This window comes from Pelophylax lessonae (genome assembly GCF_965119305.1).
Source record: "Pelophylax lessonae genome assembly, chromosome: 1".
Taxonomy (NCBI): Eukaryota; Metazoa; Chordata; class Amphibia; order Anura; family Ranidae; genus Pelophylax; species Pelophylax lessonae.
The window spans coordinates 555,980,651-555,995,363 of NC_138768.1; the positions used below are offsets into that span (position 1 = coordinate 555,980,651).

The 14,713-nt window shown below is 44.3% G+C and overlaps 1 protein-coding gene across 1 annotated transcript in view; it reads right to left on the reverse strand.

Moving 5' to 3' along the window:
- Positions 1–14,713, reverse strand: part of ADAMTS10 (ADAM metallopeptidase with thrombospondin type 1 motif 10) — a 110,779-nt gene that overhangs the window by 8,511 nt on the left and 87,555 nt on the right. The window contains exons 20-21 of the mRNA XM_082263585.1: positions 5,082–5,208; positions 3,093–3,222 (exon numbers count right to left, since the gene is read on the reverse strand). Coding sequence (XP_082119711.1) covers positions 3,093–3,222; positions 5,082–5,208 — 257 coding nt within the window. The remainder of the gene's footprint in view (positions 1–3,092; positions 3,223–5,081; positions 5,209–14,713) is intronic.

Below are 14,713 nucleotides of genomic sequence, written 5' to 3' on the forward strand. Positions count from 1 at the left end.
TTATTTCATTATTCAGCATAAAATTACCATTCTATAATAAGACAATTTTTAAAGCCAAAATGAATACATCAACAAAGATGTCAGAGATGTACACATAATCCTCAAAATGATGATCCCTAATCTACAGAGCTCAGATGGTGTATCAGTGCCTCAGTATACAATGTGCAGCACCATCTGAGTACAGTGTAGGAAAATTTAGTTGAAAACTAAAATCCAGAAACTGAAACCAGAGAAGCCAAGGTTAATTTGTTTACATTTAGCTGGCAGAGCTCCAATGGCTAAATCACTGTTGCCTCACCCTGTCTTCTGGAACTGCTGGAGGGTTCTAGAATTTTAGAGAGGGCAGAGGAGCAGAGATGAGGCCTGAATATTTATAAAGTCTCCTCCAATCCCTGGGTGGGAACGGCCCAGAAGGTGGAGGGACAGGCCATAAATATTCTAGAGCCTGCCCCTGTGGGAGCAGAGTCTAGTTGCCTGGAGGGAACACCTATGCTGGGGGGCTCTGCCCCTGGGAAGAAGAAGGGAGCCATAGAGAGAGAGAGAAAGAGGGAGAGAAGCAAGTCCTCAAGTTACAGTTCTGGGCATCCCATGACTTCCCATCCTTATCCAGGTTCATCCACAAATAAATCAAAAACAAAACACCCTGGACTGGTTATTAACTACTGAGGGAAAATACCTGTTGGCTGGCTGTGCATGTGAGGGGGACCGAAAAATCAAGCGGCTCCTAAGGGGGTAGCACTACAAACGCGATGCTGAAGTACTTATTTCTTATTTTTCAAGAATGTAAGTGCTCCAGTCTGAGTGATAAAAAAAGCAAGACAGCTAGTGTACGATAGGTACATGAACAGTGGGGAGTATAAAAAAAGGGGGGAGGGAAGGGGTGATGAGAGCACCTCCTTGATGGTGAAATGAGGGGGGGGGGGGGAATGCAGCTTAGAACTATGGTTCTGGACATCTTTAGAGCAGCTAAGGTTTGAAGTACTGAACTGTAGAGTATTATCTTCTACGTGAAAGGTACTGTCCGAGTGACCAAGGGAAATATGAAAGTGTTGTAGTTCCTGGATTATTGGAAATTGTGCCAGTAATACCGCATTTTGCTGAAAGGACATTTTCACTTAGGGGTGTACTCACTTTTGTTGCCAGCGGTTTAGACATTAATGGCTGTGTGTTGAGTTATTTTGAGGGGACAGCAAATTTACACTGTTATACAAGCTGTACACTTACTACTTTACATTGTAGCAAAGTGTCATTTCTTCAGTGTTGTCACATGAAAAGATAAAATAATTTTTTTTCAAAAATGTAAGGTACTGTATATTTTATGTGAGTTTTTTTAATAAACAGTTCCAAATCTTATATAAGCTATTGTGGCTCGTCTTGTATATTGCGGCTATAACATCTGATATCTATATTCAAGACTGGAGGAAGCAGTATACTGACGGAAGTATACAGTATACTGACTCAAGTAGAGTCTGGGTCGGTTCCATCACAGTAATGGCGCTTTTCCACTGCATGGAACCGTACCAGTTCGGCACGCTTTTGTGCTTTTCCACTGCGGTACCGCATGGTATAGGGTCGGAACGGTTCGGTACGGTACGGTATAGGTTTGCTTTTCCACTGCATGGAACCGAACGGTACGGTACGGCTCTGAAAAAACAGTACCTACTCGATTGTGGTTCCAACAGGTACCAAACTGGTACCATATCCCACAATCCTTTGCATGCAGTCACTACTAGCCACTGATTGGTCAGAGAATCACACCCACCCCGTTGTTATCCCACCCACTTAACTTTAGTACTACTTTAGTGGAAAAGCAAACCTATACCGTACCGTACCGAACCGTTCCGACACTATACCATGCAGTACCGCAGTGGAAAAGCAAACCGGGCCAAGCAGGGCCGAGTAGAGCCGAGCCGGTACTAGCCGGTACTTGCAGTGGAAAAGTGCCATATATGTTCTCTCTGGTAACTAGTAAATGCCTAGTCCAAGCCTTGTTCTCACTTTTGTATGAATGGCAGTACAAAGCCCTCAGGAGGCTCATTCAGCAAAGAATAAGAAATTGAAGGAGTGTGTCGTAGGGGGAGGGACTTTAACAATGTTTCTCAAAAGGTGTTTTGGGTCCTCGAGGTACTCTGCCTATCTAAATTGAGGTCAGATAGATTGAGGAAAGACACCATCGACCTCTATGGATAAAATAGTGGATTCTGAATTGATTTGTCAGAATAAACTCCTTAAATCTACCATCTATTATGCCCTGGCGGAACTCTTGAGCACCATTTACTGGTGACATGGAAGTGGGAGTTAAACAGGAAGGGGTAAGACAGACCACTTTGGCCCAGGCCAATAGTGTATTGCCTTTTAAGGGGTTGGTTTTATTACTAGATGGCAGGGCCAAGGTCTGCCATTGGGGGGGTTGGGTCTGCAACAGGAGTTAAGGCATAGCCCAGCCCTTCTGCATACTTGATCCAATTCGAGGTTCTTGTCAGGTGTACATCGGAAAAGTATTTAATCAGATCTGGGAGTCCAATACCCCCACTCACCTTTAACAAGGTCCAAAAGGCATCATGATATTTATTTGTTTATTTGTTTTATATCCGTGAAGGAAGTTCAAGAATTAGACCTTTACAGCTCTGAGGAAAGTAAGGTTCTGTGGGAGACACAACAGTCTTAGTGGAACAGTCATCTTCAAGATGCCATTCCTCTCAAACCAAGTTAAAGATTGTTGGTGCCAGTGTTTTAGATCCGCCCTCGTCGTTGCCAACCAGGAGGAATTTTTCTTCTTAATAACTCTGATAGGGATGGGGAAAGATAAATACCTGTGTATTCAATTTTTTTTTCGAGCCCATGAAAATGGAAAGTTATACTGGTTTTGTTGCAGCATTTCAGAGGGGATCTGGCATTCCTAGCATCCATCTTTATAGAAGGATCAATCAGAAGAAATATCTGTTCATGGTTGTGTCATGCTCACGTCTTACCACACTTGGATGTTTATTGCTAGCCTAATTCTAAATTTCACAGGATTTATGGTGTGCATATCCTGCTAATTTATCTACCGTATTATAATCTCCTATAATATAAGTTGTTGCTGTACTCACTCAGGGGGGCAGGGCTCAGTGTTACATGAACGTTGCTTCTCTTGCATTCTCTGCTGTGCATCACACATGTCTTCAGAGGCAGAAGATCCATCTGCTATCTTCTTGCAGACAACATACTGCATTTGTACTCCTGTAGGACATAACAATTAGAAACCTGAACTGACAAACTGGATGCAAAGCCAAAACTTTTTTTTATTGGAGCATTAATTGGTTAAGACAACTATTTTTTTTTCCTGTGTCTAGTCAGGGAGATGTCCCTTCACTTCCTGTGCCAGAAAAACTACAGGAAATCAATCCAAAGAGAGAGGAACTCCCCTCTTGGACAGCTGTCACCAGAATATGCATCCCCCTTTGAAAGATTTCCCATTACCATCTGTTCCTTTAACAAGGTTTGGATTTTTCATCACTTTCTGTACTAGAAACAGTGTACCCCAGAAAAGGTGAACCTTCCCGATGACGACATGGACAGCAATGAAAAACCCCCAGAGGGATTTAGATATTCCCCCCCTATCTAAAGATTAAGAAACAAAATGGCTTTACATATACTTGGATCTTGGTTCTTTTTATGAGCAGTTTGTTTAAAGTAGAAGTTTGCCTTTTAGGGAAAAAAATAAAAAAGTGAACACTGTTAAAGATACCCTCCCAGGTCCTTGCTGTACATCTTTCCATTGGTGATAAGGTGTCATGCATCTGGTGTTGTGTTCCTGGGATTTGAAATTCCCACTCTTCTCCCCCTTCTTTCTGCAGCTCTTCCGCAGAGGATCAGAGTGATTCTGATTGATCAGCACTGGCATAGTGTCACTCTGATCCGTCCTGGGAAGCGCAACAGAAAGAAGAAAGAGAAGAGTGGGGATTTCAGATTCCCAAACTGCTACACCTTCCTACTCTGTGGGAACTGACAGCTCATCACCCACAGAGGTAAGTACAGCGGGGACCAGCAGGAAGGGTGTATAGCAGGGGTCTTCAAACTATGGCCCTCCAGTTGTTCAGGAACTACAATTCCTATCATGCCTAGTCTTGTCTGTGAATGTCAGAGTTTTACTATGCCTCATGGGACGTGTAGTTCCGCAACAGCTGGAGGGCCGTAGTTTAAGGATCCCTGGTGTATAGTGTTAGTTCACATTTTCATTTTTTCTGAAAAGGTGAACTAACCCATTAAAGAAAGATATTTAATGTGCATACACTATGACAAATTTCCACCATCAAAGTACTGAAGTGAAAAAATGCATAGAATGGGAACTATATATGGCATATCACTGTGACAATCCAATTACTTAAACAGGCTAAAACCTTTCTCCAGAAGTGAAGAAATATGCCCCTGGTGCAGAAAACAGATAAACTGCAGGCATTATGATGGACACCCTAATGCTTTTGTCAATTTGTGTGGTTAGGCCAGTGGTGGTCAACTTTCTTCATATGGGAGACCTCAATTACGGCTCCCAAGATCATCAAAGGGCCGCACATAAAACTTATAGATTATTTATTATCACAGACAGCAGACACACAACAGGATGTAGTCAAAGACTATGGGCATGATACAAGAGATACTCAGAGACTGTGGACATAAAATAAGAAATGGTCAGACATTTCAGACTAGATACAACAGGTGGTCAGAGACTGTGGGCATGATACAGGACATACAGTAGCAAGAGACTGTAGAAATAATACGAGAGTTGGTCAAAAATTGCAGACATGCTACAGAAGACGATCAAAGACTGCTAAAATGCTATATGAGTTGTTGGAGACTGGGGACATTCTTCAGGAGACAGTCATATACTGGAAACATACTACACAAGACTGTTAAAATCACTACTATACAAGGGCAATAGGGAAACACATTTTAGTGTCTCCAGGGGCCAAGGGCCGCACAAATGTGCCAAAGGCCAGAAGGTTGGGCACCAGGGGGTTCAACTGTAAGTCAATTCCAGGCACTCACAACTCCCCTACCTCCTGTTTATCCACCACAATATATGAGCATACTTGATTTACCTCCAGCACATAGAGAAGAACATTTAGTCCACTGGGAATGCTGCCACAAATATCCACTCTCAGTGTGTCTACTGACTGGTGCATTGAACTTGTAGCGGATGCCAAGAAACTCTTCTCTCATCATTACCTGGAAAACACAGCGCAAGGTAAATATAGAAAATAAAAAATAATCTTAATAGCAGTGGCATTAATATGGTCTTAAATTATCTGCAGCACTATACCACATAGCCGTTTCCATCGTTTACTGCAATCATAAATCTTAAGAGCAAATGCTTTTTTCACACAAGGTTTATTATCCCATTTAAATCTATTGGTTGTTGTCTCTCCCACCATGGGCAGAGGGTCAACCTCCTATATGCAAATCTTGCCTTTAATGTGTACCGCGTACAGTATATCATGTCTTTGGTGTGTTTAGCAATAAAGCCAACCTGTTGTGCAAAGGAACCCTGTATGTATATCAGGCACGCCCCTGCACTACATAGTAAATGATAGATGGTAGATCTAGAGGAGGTTGTACAATCAGATTGTATAGTGCCTACGATTTTTTTCCTCACAAAGTACAAAAGTAATTTTTCAATCAGCAGGCATCTGCCTACTTTTTTGTGTTACCCTTAGGCATACCTCCCAACCGTCCCAGGTCCTGCGAGACCATCCTTAAATTTCAAACAAGCCCTGATGTCCCATGGATCCAAGCTGGGTCCCAGAGCCCAATGTCGGCACTCGACTCCTCTAATTTATTTTGCAGCCCTAGCCACAATCTCTTGCTACTACAGCAGCTGCCATCTCTCCAAGCCTTTTTCAGTCAGCAAGAAACATTTCACTAAGGCCTCATGTACACGGATGCAAAAAACGGCACTTTCATTATAGCTAATATGTCCAAGCACATGCAGGCTTTTACTGCGTTTTAATGCACAGCATTAAGGGGTGGAAAAAAGTGGCACAGTCGCGCGTTTTTGGAAAATCGTTTTTTTTCCACACAAACATGCATAAACACTCCTAAACACACATAAATGTGCTCTTATGTACATTATTTTATTATAGTAGTTGGAGACATGAATATGCTAGCCAATAGAATGAGTTTATGCTCAAACGCTTCTAAACGCCATATGTACATAAACGTGACTAAATGCAAGTGAAAAAACAGGAAATTATAGGTATTATTTAAAAGCATCCCTTGGGCCATAGGTTTAGGTTTTATGATATAATAGACGGATCCTAGGAGGAAGCATATCTACCGAATTAAAGGACTTCAGGGATTGGGAATTCTCCATCAATGTCTGTATTTCTGGCTCCTCGGTTGACACCTCCTGCCAATGACTAGAGGAGAAACCGCTCACCAGCCACAGAGCTGTGATCACAACTAAGCATCGTAGTGCCATATCCATTCTGCTTTACCACTGACTCTCCCATCGCCCAGCTACTGTACAGAGCTGAAGATTAACAAGGGCCTTGTGACCGCTGTCCTGAGGTGCAGGGAGGCATGTGAAATGTCAGAGAAACATGGAAAAATTCCTCTCATTCTGGAGACAGCTATTTTTATTAGTGGCAACTTTCCAAGCTTTTTTTTTTCACTCTTTTTATGACTGGAGAAAATACTACCTTTTTACAGCAAGGAGAAGATTAAGCTGTTGATAACAAATAATGTGAATGCTCTGTTTAGTAACACAGTATTAAAAAGGGGGGTGCTGTGATGGAGGTGAAGGTGGGTGCTGTAATGAAGGTAAAGGGGTGCTGTGATGGGGTTGAAGGAGGTGCTGTGCTGTGGCAAAGGTGAAGAAGTGTGCTGTGACGGTAGTGAAGGGGGGGAGGGTTCTGTGATGGAGGTGAAGGCAGGGGGCTATGAGAGAGGTGAAGAGGGGTGCTGTAACAGGGTTGAAGGAGGGTGCAGTGACGGGTAAAAGGGGGCTGTGAGGGAGGTGAAGAAGGGGTTCTGTGATGGAGTTGAAGGGGGTTCTGTGATGGAGGTGAAGAGGGGTGCTGTGGCGATAGTTAAAGGGGGGGCTGTGATGAGGTAAAGGTGGTTCTGTGATAGAGGTGAAGGGGTGCAATGAAGGAGGTGAAGAGGGGTGCTGTGACAGGGGTTGAAAGGGGGTGCTGTGACGATGTGAAGGGGGTGCTGGGACAGTGGTGAAGGGGGATGCTGTGACAGAGGTGAAGGGGGCTGCTGTGATGGAGGTAAAGGGGAGTGCTTTTTCTAAAGGTAAATGGGGGTGCTGTGATGGGGGTTGAAGGGGGATTCTGTAAGGGAGATGAAAGAGGGGGTTTTGTGAAGGGGGTGTGCTGCATAGGGGGTTGAAGGGGGGGGTGCTGTGACGAGGTGAAGGGTGGTGCTGTGATAGTGGTGAAGGGGGGGTGCTGTGATGGAGGTGAAGGGGGGATTCTGTGACAGGGGTAAAGCGGGTGCTTTGATAGAGGTGAGGGGAGTGCTGTGACAGAGGTGAGGGGAATGCTGTGACAGAGGTGAAGGGGAGGGGGGGGGGCTGTAAGCGAGGAAAGAGTGTACAATTTATAATTATTATTTTTATTATTTTACGGGATTTATATAGCGCCAACAGTTTGCGCAATTTAAAACAGAACTAAAGTATGCTTTACTTAAATATCTCCCAACCATCCCAGATCCTGCAGGACTGTTCTGAGCTTTCAACTAAATCCTGGTGTCCCGTGGATAAGAGCTATGTCCTGGAGTCCAATGCCCAAGCAAGATCTGGCACCTGGCTCCTCTAATTTAGTTTGCAGCACTGGAAGGGACATGCTAGCACTGGACACCCAGGGTATGTGCCCTGCATCCCCTAAGTTGCAATCCCTCACAATCAGCAATAAAATATCCAGTGGCGAAGCTAGACATTCCTTCACCCGGGCCAAAGACTTAGTTTGGCGCCCCCCAGTGGCTGGTGTCAGTAGAGCAGTGGCTGGTTACAGTAAGGCAGTGGCTGGTGACAGTAAGGCAGTGGACTGTGTCAGTAGGGCAGTGGATGGTGTCAGTAGGGCAGTGGCTGGACTGTGTCAGAAGGGCAGTGGCTGGTGTCAGTAGGGCAGGGGCTGACGACAGTAAGACAGTAGACAGTGTCTGTAGGGCAGTGGACAGTGTCAGTAGGGCAGTAGACTGTGTCAGTAGGGTGGTGGCTGGTGTCAGAAGGGCAGTGACTGATGTCAGAAGGGCAGTGGCTGATGTCAGATGAGCAGTGGACTGTGTCAGTAGGGAAGTGGCTAGTGTCAGTAGGGGAGTGGACTATGTCAGTAGGGCAGTGGATGGTGTCAGTAGGGCAGTGGCTGGACTGTGTCAGAAGGGCAGTGGCTGGTGTCAGTAGGGCAGTGGCGGACGACAGTAAGGCAGTGGATGGTGTCAGTAGAGCAGCGGACTGTGTCAGAAGGGCAGTGAATGGTGTCAGTAGTGCAGTGGACGATGTCAGTAGGGCAGTGGTTGGATGGTGTCAATAGGGCAGTGGCTGGACTCTGTCAATAGGGCAGCGGCTCGTGTCAGTAGGGCATTGGATGACGACAGTAAGGTAGTGGACTGTGTCAGTAGGGCAGTGGACGATGTCAGTAGGGGAGTGGATTGTATCAGTAGAGCAGTGGACTGTGTCAGTAGGGCAGTGGATTCTGTCAGTAAGGCAGTGAGCAATGACAGTAGGGCAGTGGATTGTATCAGTAGAGCAGAGGACAGTGTAATGGTATTGTGCGTTGGGACCCCAGTTTGTCAGGCAGCCATTTTGTTTACAGCTGTCGCAAGCAACAATTTTGTGTTTCAGAGCTCAGCTGACAGTTTTCAGAACCAAAAAGGTCATTCCTTTACCCGCCCCTCACCCCAGCTCCTTTTGGCAGTGTTAATTACCCCCTGGGTCACTGAAAATTAGTATGTCCGGCTTCAAACAACTCTTATCTAAGCAGCAGACCGACCCCCTAGCCACTAGATCTCTTCCTGCTCAGACTTATGTTGTAATCTGAGCAAAGCCATATGGCTAATAGGTCGTATAACAAAGCAGTCAAGAGCTCTGTTATCTGGGACACAGTTACCCACAAACTTCATAACTTTATACACAAGCAAGATATGTCTCTAGAAAGTATATATTTGAATGCCACATAAAATACCGATCGAAGTAAGATCAAATATGATCACCTTTGTTACTAGGGGAGACAAGCTAGCGATCAGATGCCTTACAGGTCAGAGGTTATTCCGAGATAACCCGTGTTTAGTGTCTGTGAATAGTAGATTCAATACCGTACCATAAAATATCAGTTTCAAGAATGTAACCATTACATATTTTGAGATATGAGTTCTGTTAATAATCTGTCTAAGCGGGAGGTGTCTTAGCAGTTTATGGCCCCAGTGTCTATTGGTCAAGTACTTCTGGTGACACCCCCTGTGGGTCAGAGAAATAGACAGGAGCTGATGGAGCTCTCAGTCTCATGTAACATCAAGGAAAGGAACATCTATCCATTGGAGACCGATCACACATGTTCAGCTTCTGGAACTAAGATAATACCAGGACTTTTGAATGCAAGTATTTCATTTCGAATTCTTATCTATTCTTCTAAATTGCTGTATTGTGTCTCTATTTCTTTGTAACCCATTTTTCTGTAAATATTTTTATTTGCACCAATCTTAACCTTTCTTATAATTAAACCTTATTTTGAAAAGTGTTAATTTTGTCTCTACGCTCTTAAACACAAACTGAACCAAAGACCCGGCCTCCTGAAAGAGCGCTACTGTTTAGGATAAATCATCTGAACATTCCTGTCTGAGGTGACAGTGTGTGTTACAGATGGTTATTCTAAAGTCATAATTGGTATTTCTAAAATTACGAGCGTCCTCTGGGCTCATTATAACATAGAGGTGATGGCAGAGAAAGGGTTAATTGTTTAATTAGCCCGGTGACAATCGCTCTCAGTCTGCTGGCATCTAGATTGTGGTCCCGCAAGCTGGACAATCTGTGTGCTGGGTGCAGCTGAGAGTGTTATTGTTACGCAAGTGACGGCAGGGTGTGAGATTGCCTGGTCTTTGGTCACGAGTTGGATGAGAAGGCCAGGGGTCTGATACCCGCCACCGTCACAGATAGTATACCCCGAGGCATGCTGGGTACCTGTATTTATATCATGCAGCTCAGGTGGTTGACCCAAGGGCCTGAAACATTAAAGTTACAACCCACGGTCCTTATGAGAGCTAACTGAGGAAGGATGTCCGTGAATCCTGTCTGGTACTACTGAGGAAGGCTACCGTGTGTGCTTCAGGAGCCTTGTAAGTACAGACCCCTCACAAGGGATCGCTGGGACTTGTGATGTTGTGTCTGGAGGCTTGAAGTCCGCCACTGGGTGCAAGGTAAAGGAGACACTGGCTAGTTTCTTGAATAGACAAAGTTCAGACAGAGTTCCTTCTGCTAAAAAGGGAGGGGAGGAGTCATTTGGTGGAACAATAAAAGGATTTGTGCTGAACAGGGTTGGGGCAAGGGAGTATTTCTGCAGGGGGGGGGGATTTAGGAAAATTTGCGCTTGAGAGGATTGTGCTGGAAGAGGGGACTTGGGGGAAGGAAGATGTGTGCTAGGAGGGAGGCTTTTTTTTAGGGGGAGGGGGGGATTTTTATTCTGGGAGGAGTGAGCATGCAGATTAGTGCTGGACCTTTTTTTTTTTCTGAAGGGGAGGAGATTTTTGTTAAAATTGGCAACTCCTGCATTCTTTTTGTTTTGTACTCCTGACTCCTACTACGAATTACACACTCCTGCCACCTGCATTCTGTGTATAGCACTTCAGCCCTTCCCTTGCATTCTGTGCATTACACACCCTGGACCCCTGCACTCTGTCTTATGCATCCTAAAATGCTAAACCCAGCATTAACTGCAGCACTCTGTGCATTACATATTCCTGGCCCTTATACTCTGTGCATTGCACACCCCTGACCCCTGCACTCTGCCTTACACTACTCCGGAACTATATACACTATATTGTACATTATATACTTCTCACCAAAGTATTTATAGTCCCAGCAGTTGCTGGTTACTAAGTAGTCCCTGACTATTTTAATTAAGTTCTTCTTTGTGGTAGGCTCAGATACTGTAAAGCTTTATCTTTATGTCTGTTCTCATTGTGTTCAAAACCGTATGTAATGGAAGCAATTTTTTTTTTTTTTTTTTAATCATAGTGCTGGAGGCTATGTGTCTTTGTGAGACTCTTGCTTGTGGCACAGAAATCAAAGCATATTTTATAGGTACAAGGAAGTCCGAGTTTTGTTTTGTTTAACCACTTCCGGACCGCCCGCCGCAGTTTTACATCGGTACTTTCACGTTAAATGCCGGGGGTTATGGCAGCAGATAGCTGCCATAACCCTGGTATTTTCTTACAGGGCCGGCGGTCCTCTTTCACATAAAAGTGGTGCCAGTAGCAGATTCGCTGCTACATCACTTTTATGGTGCTCCCCCCCTCCCGCCGCTTCCTGATCGTTTTCCCACTACTGGAGCCGTTTGTAGCTGGGATAACGACCTGGTCCTTTTGTATCCTAGGCAGGAAGTCGAGTGAGGGCAGGCTGGCCCCCACCACCCGACTCGATTGCCTTGGGGGACCAGAGTGACGTCATATGTCGCTTTCGCCCAACGGCCTTAAAGGGCACATTTTTTGTCTTGCTAAAAAAAAAAATGTTTTCTTTTTTGCTTTTAGGTGTAGATGTGAGATCTGAGGTCTTTTTGACCCCAGATCTCACATTAGAGAGGACATGCCTGCTTATTTCTATTACAACGGAAGTTTACATTCCTTGTATTAGGAATAAAAGGGATCAAAAAATTTTTTTTTTAAAGGGACAGTGTAAAAATAACAGGTAAAATAAATAATAATAATAAAAAAAAATGTAAAGAGCTCCGTCCCTCCGAGCTCGCGCGCAGAAGTGCACACATACTCAAGTCATGCCCACATATATAAACGGTATTCAAACCACACATGTGAGGTATCGCGGTGATCATTAGAGTGAGAACAAAAATTCTAGCCCTAGACCTCCTCTGTAAGTCTAAACTGGTAACCTGTAGAAATTTTTAAAACGTCGCCTATGGAGATTTTCAAGTACCAATGTTTGTCGCCATTCCATGAGCGTGATTTTGAAGCAGGGCATGTTGGGTATCTATTTACTCGGCGTAACATTATCTTTCACATTATAGAAAGAAATTGGGCTAACTTTACTGATTTCTTATTTTTTTAATTTAAAAATGTGTATTTTTTCCAAAAAAATTGCATTTGTAAAACTGCTGCACAAACATGGTGTGACATAAAGTATTGCAACAATCCCCATTTTATTCTCTAGGGTCTCTGCTAAAAAAAAATATATAATGTTTGGGGGTTCTAAGTAATTTTCTAGCAAAAAATACAGATTTTAACTTGTAAACAACAAGTGTCAGAAATAGGCCTGGTCCTTAAGTGATTAACTATACCCCTTAAGTCTATCTCACTGTTAACATTGTGGCCACACCCACTTTTTGCTGCAGTACACTACTCATGCTGAAGTTCACTTTCTCGCTGGAGTGTCCCACATTCTCAAATTCTAAAGTTGGCAGATATGCCTTTAGGATACATGTGCACAAAGAGCTGTCATTCATTTGTCAGTGGGAGAAACTGTATCTACACACTGAAGGAGCATTCCTTTACATATGATCTAAGCAGTGCTGGAGGAATGCTTTTACATTAAAGTGACACTAAACTCTCAGCTTTCTTTGATTCTGCTCGAGGGTGGCTAAGTTCATTCTTCATGGTCCCATTATACACTATATTGTCAAAAGTATTGGGATGCCTGCCTTTACACGCACATGAACTTTTATGGCATCCCAGTCTTAGTCTGTAGGGTTCAATATTGAGTTGGCCCATCCTTTGCAGTTATAACAGCTTCAACTATTCTGGGAAGGCGGTCCACAAGGTTTAGGATTGTGTCTATGGGAATGTTTGACCATTCTTCCCGAAGCGCATTTGTGAGGTCAGGCGCTGATGTTGAACGAGAAGGCCTGGCTCGCAGTCTCCACTCTAATTCATCCCAAAGGTGTTCTATCGGGTTGAGGCCAGGACTTTGTGCAGGCCAGTCAAGTTCCTCCATTCCAAACTCGCTCATCCATGTTTTTATGGACCTTGCTTTGTGCACTGGTCCAAATCATTTGGTGAAAGGGGGATTATATTGCGGACCTTGCATTGTGCACTGGTACACAGTCATGTTGGAACAGGAAGGGGCCATCCCCGAACTGTTCCCACAAAGTTGGGAGCACGAAATTGTCTAAAATGTCTTGGTATGCTGACGCCTTAAGAGCTCCCTTTACTGGAACTAAGGGGCCAAGCCCAACCCCTGAAAAACAACCCCACACCCTAATCCCCCCTCCACCAAATTATTTGGACCAGTGGACAAACCAAGGTCCATAAAGACATGGATGAGCGAGTTTGGGGTAGAGGAACTTGACTGGCCTGCACTGAGTCCTGACCCTAACCCGATAGAACATCTCTGGAATAAATTAGAGTGCAGACTGCGAGCCAGACCTTCTATTCCAACATCAGTGCCAGACCTCACTAATGCCCTTCTGGAAGAATGGTCAAATATTCCCATAGACACACTTCTAAACCTTGTGGACAGCCTTCCCAGAGATGTGGTGGACTCGCATGGATTATTTTTGGAGAGTAAGGATATTGTTTGGTGTCACTTTAAGGTATTTAAGGGAAACCTGTTAGGACATACATTTTTAAGCAAGCAGTGCTAAGTTGTATGGAAAGGTGCAAGCTCTGAGGCTGTCATTGCAATCGGGCTGAATTAGTAAGGAAGCCATTGACCTGGAATAAGCGTGCAGGACAGTTCAGACGCTGGTTGCATGCTTATTCCAGTTCAATAGCAGGATCAGGAAGACAGGTCCACATCTTTCGAAATAAGTCAGCTGTGACAGCTCCCATATTTCTACCACACAGGTTCCCTTTAACAACCTAATCCCCCCTCCACCAAATGATTTGGACCAGTGGACAAACCAAGGTCCATAAAGACATGGATGAGCGAGTTTGGGGTGGAGGAAATTGACTGGCCTGCACTGAGTCCTGACCCTAACCCGATAGAACACCTCTGGAATAAATTAGCATGCAGACTGCGAGCCAGACCTCCTCGCTTGACCTCACAAATGTGCTTCTGGAAGAATGGTCAAACATTCCCATAGACACACTTCTAAAACTTGTGGACAGCCTTCCCAGAAAATTTGAAGCTGTTATAGCTGCACAGTGTGGGCCAACTCAATATTGAACCCTACGGACTAAAACTGGGCTGCCATTAAAATTCATGTGCGTGTAAAGGCAGTCACAATACTTTTGGTAATATAGTATGTGTGTATATACATATGTATATGTGTATATATAAAAGGGGATGTATAGGCAACCATTCCTCCAAAACGATGAAACCTGGATGTATGTCAGCTGGAGAATGCAAGTCCTATTCCTGGATAGTGACAGACTTTTAATATCAAGCCTAAAGGTGTAGAGCACCCTCCCAAGCAGTGGGCTGTTTATCCAGTTCCTGTGCTAAGGGCCTATGTTGAATAAATACAGCTAGGATAGTTGGAAACCAAATGTCTGTGCCCAGCCTCCCAATCAATTGCCACACTTTACGTTACAGAATTGCAAGAGGCCCTTGTCCGGGGCTTGC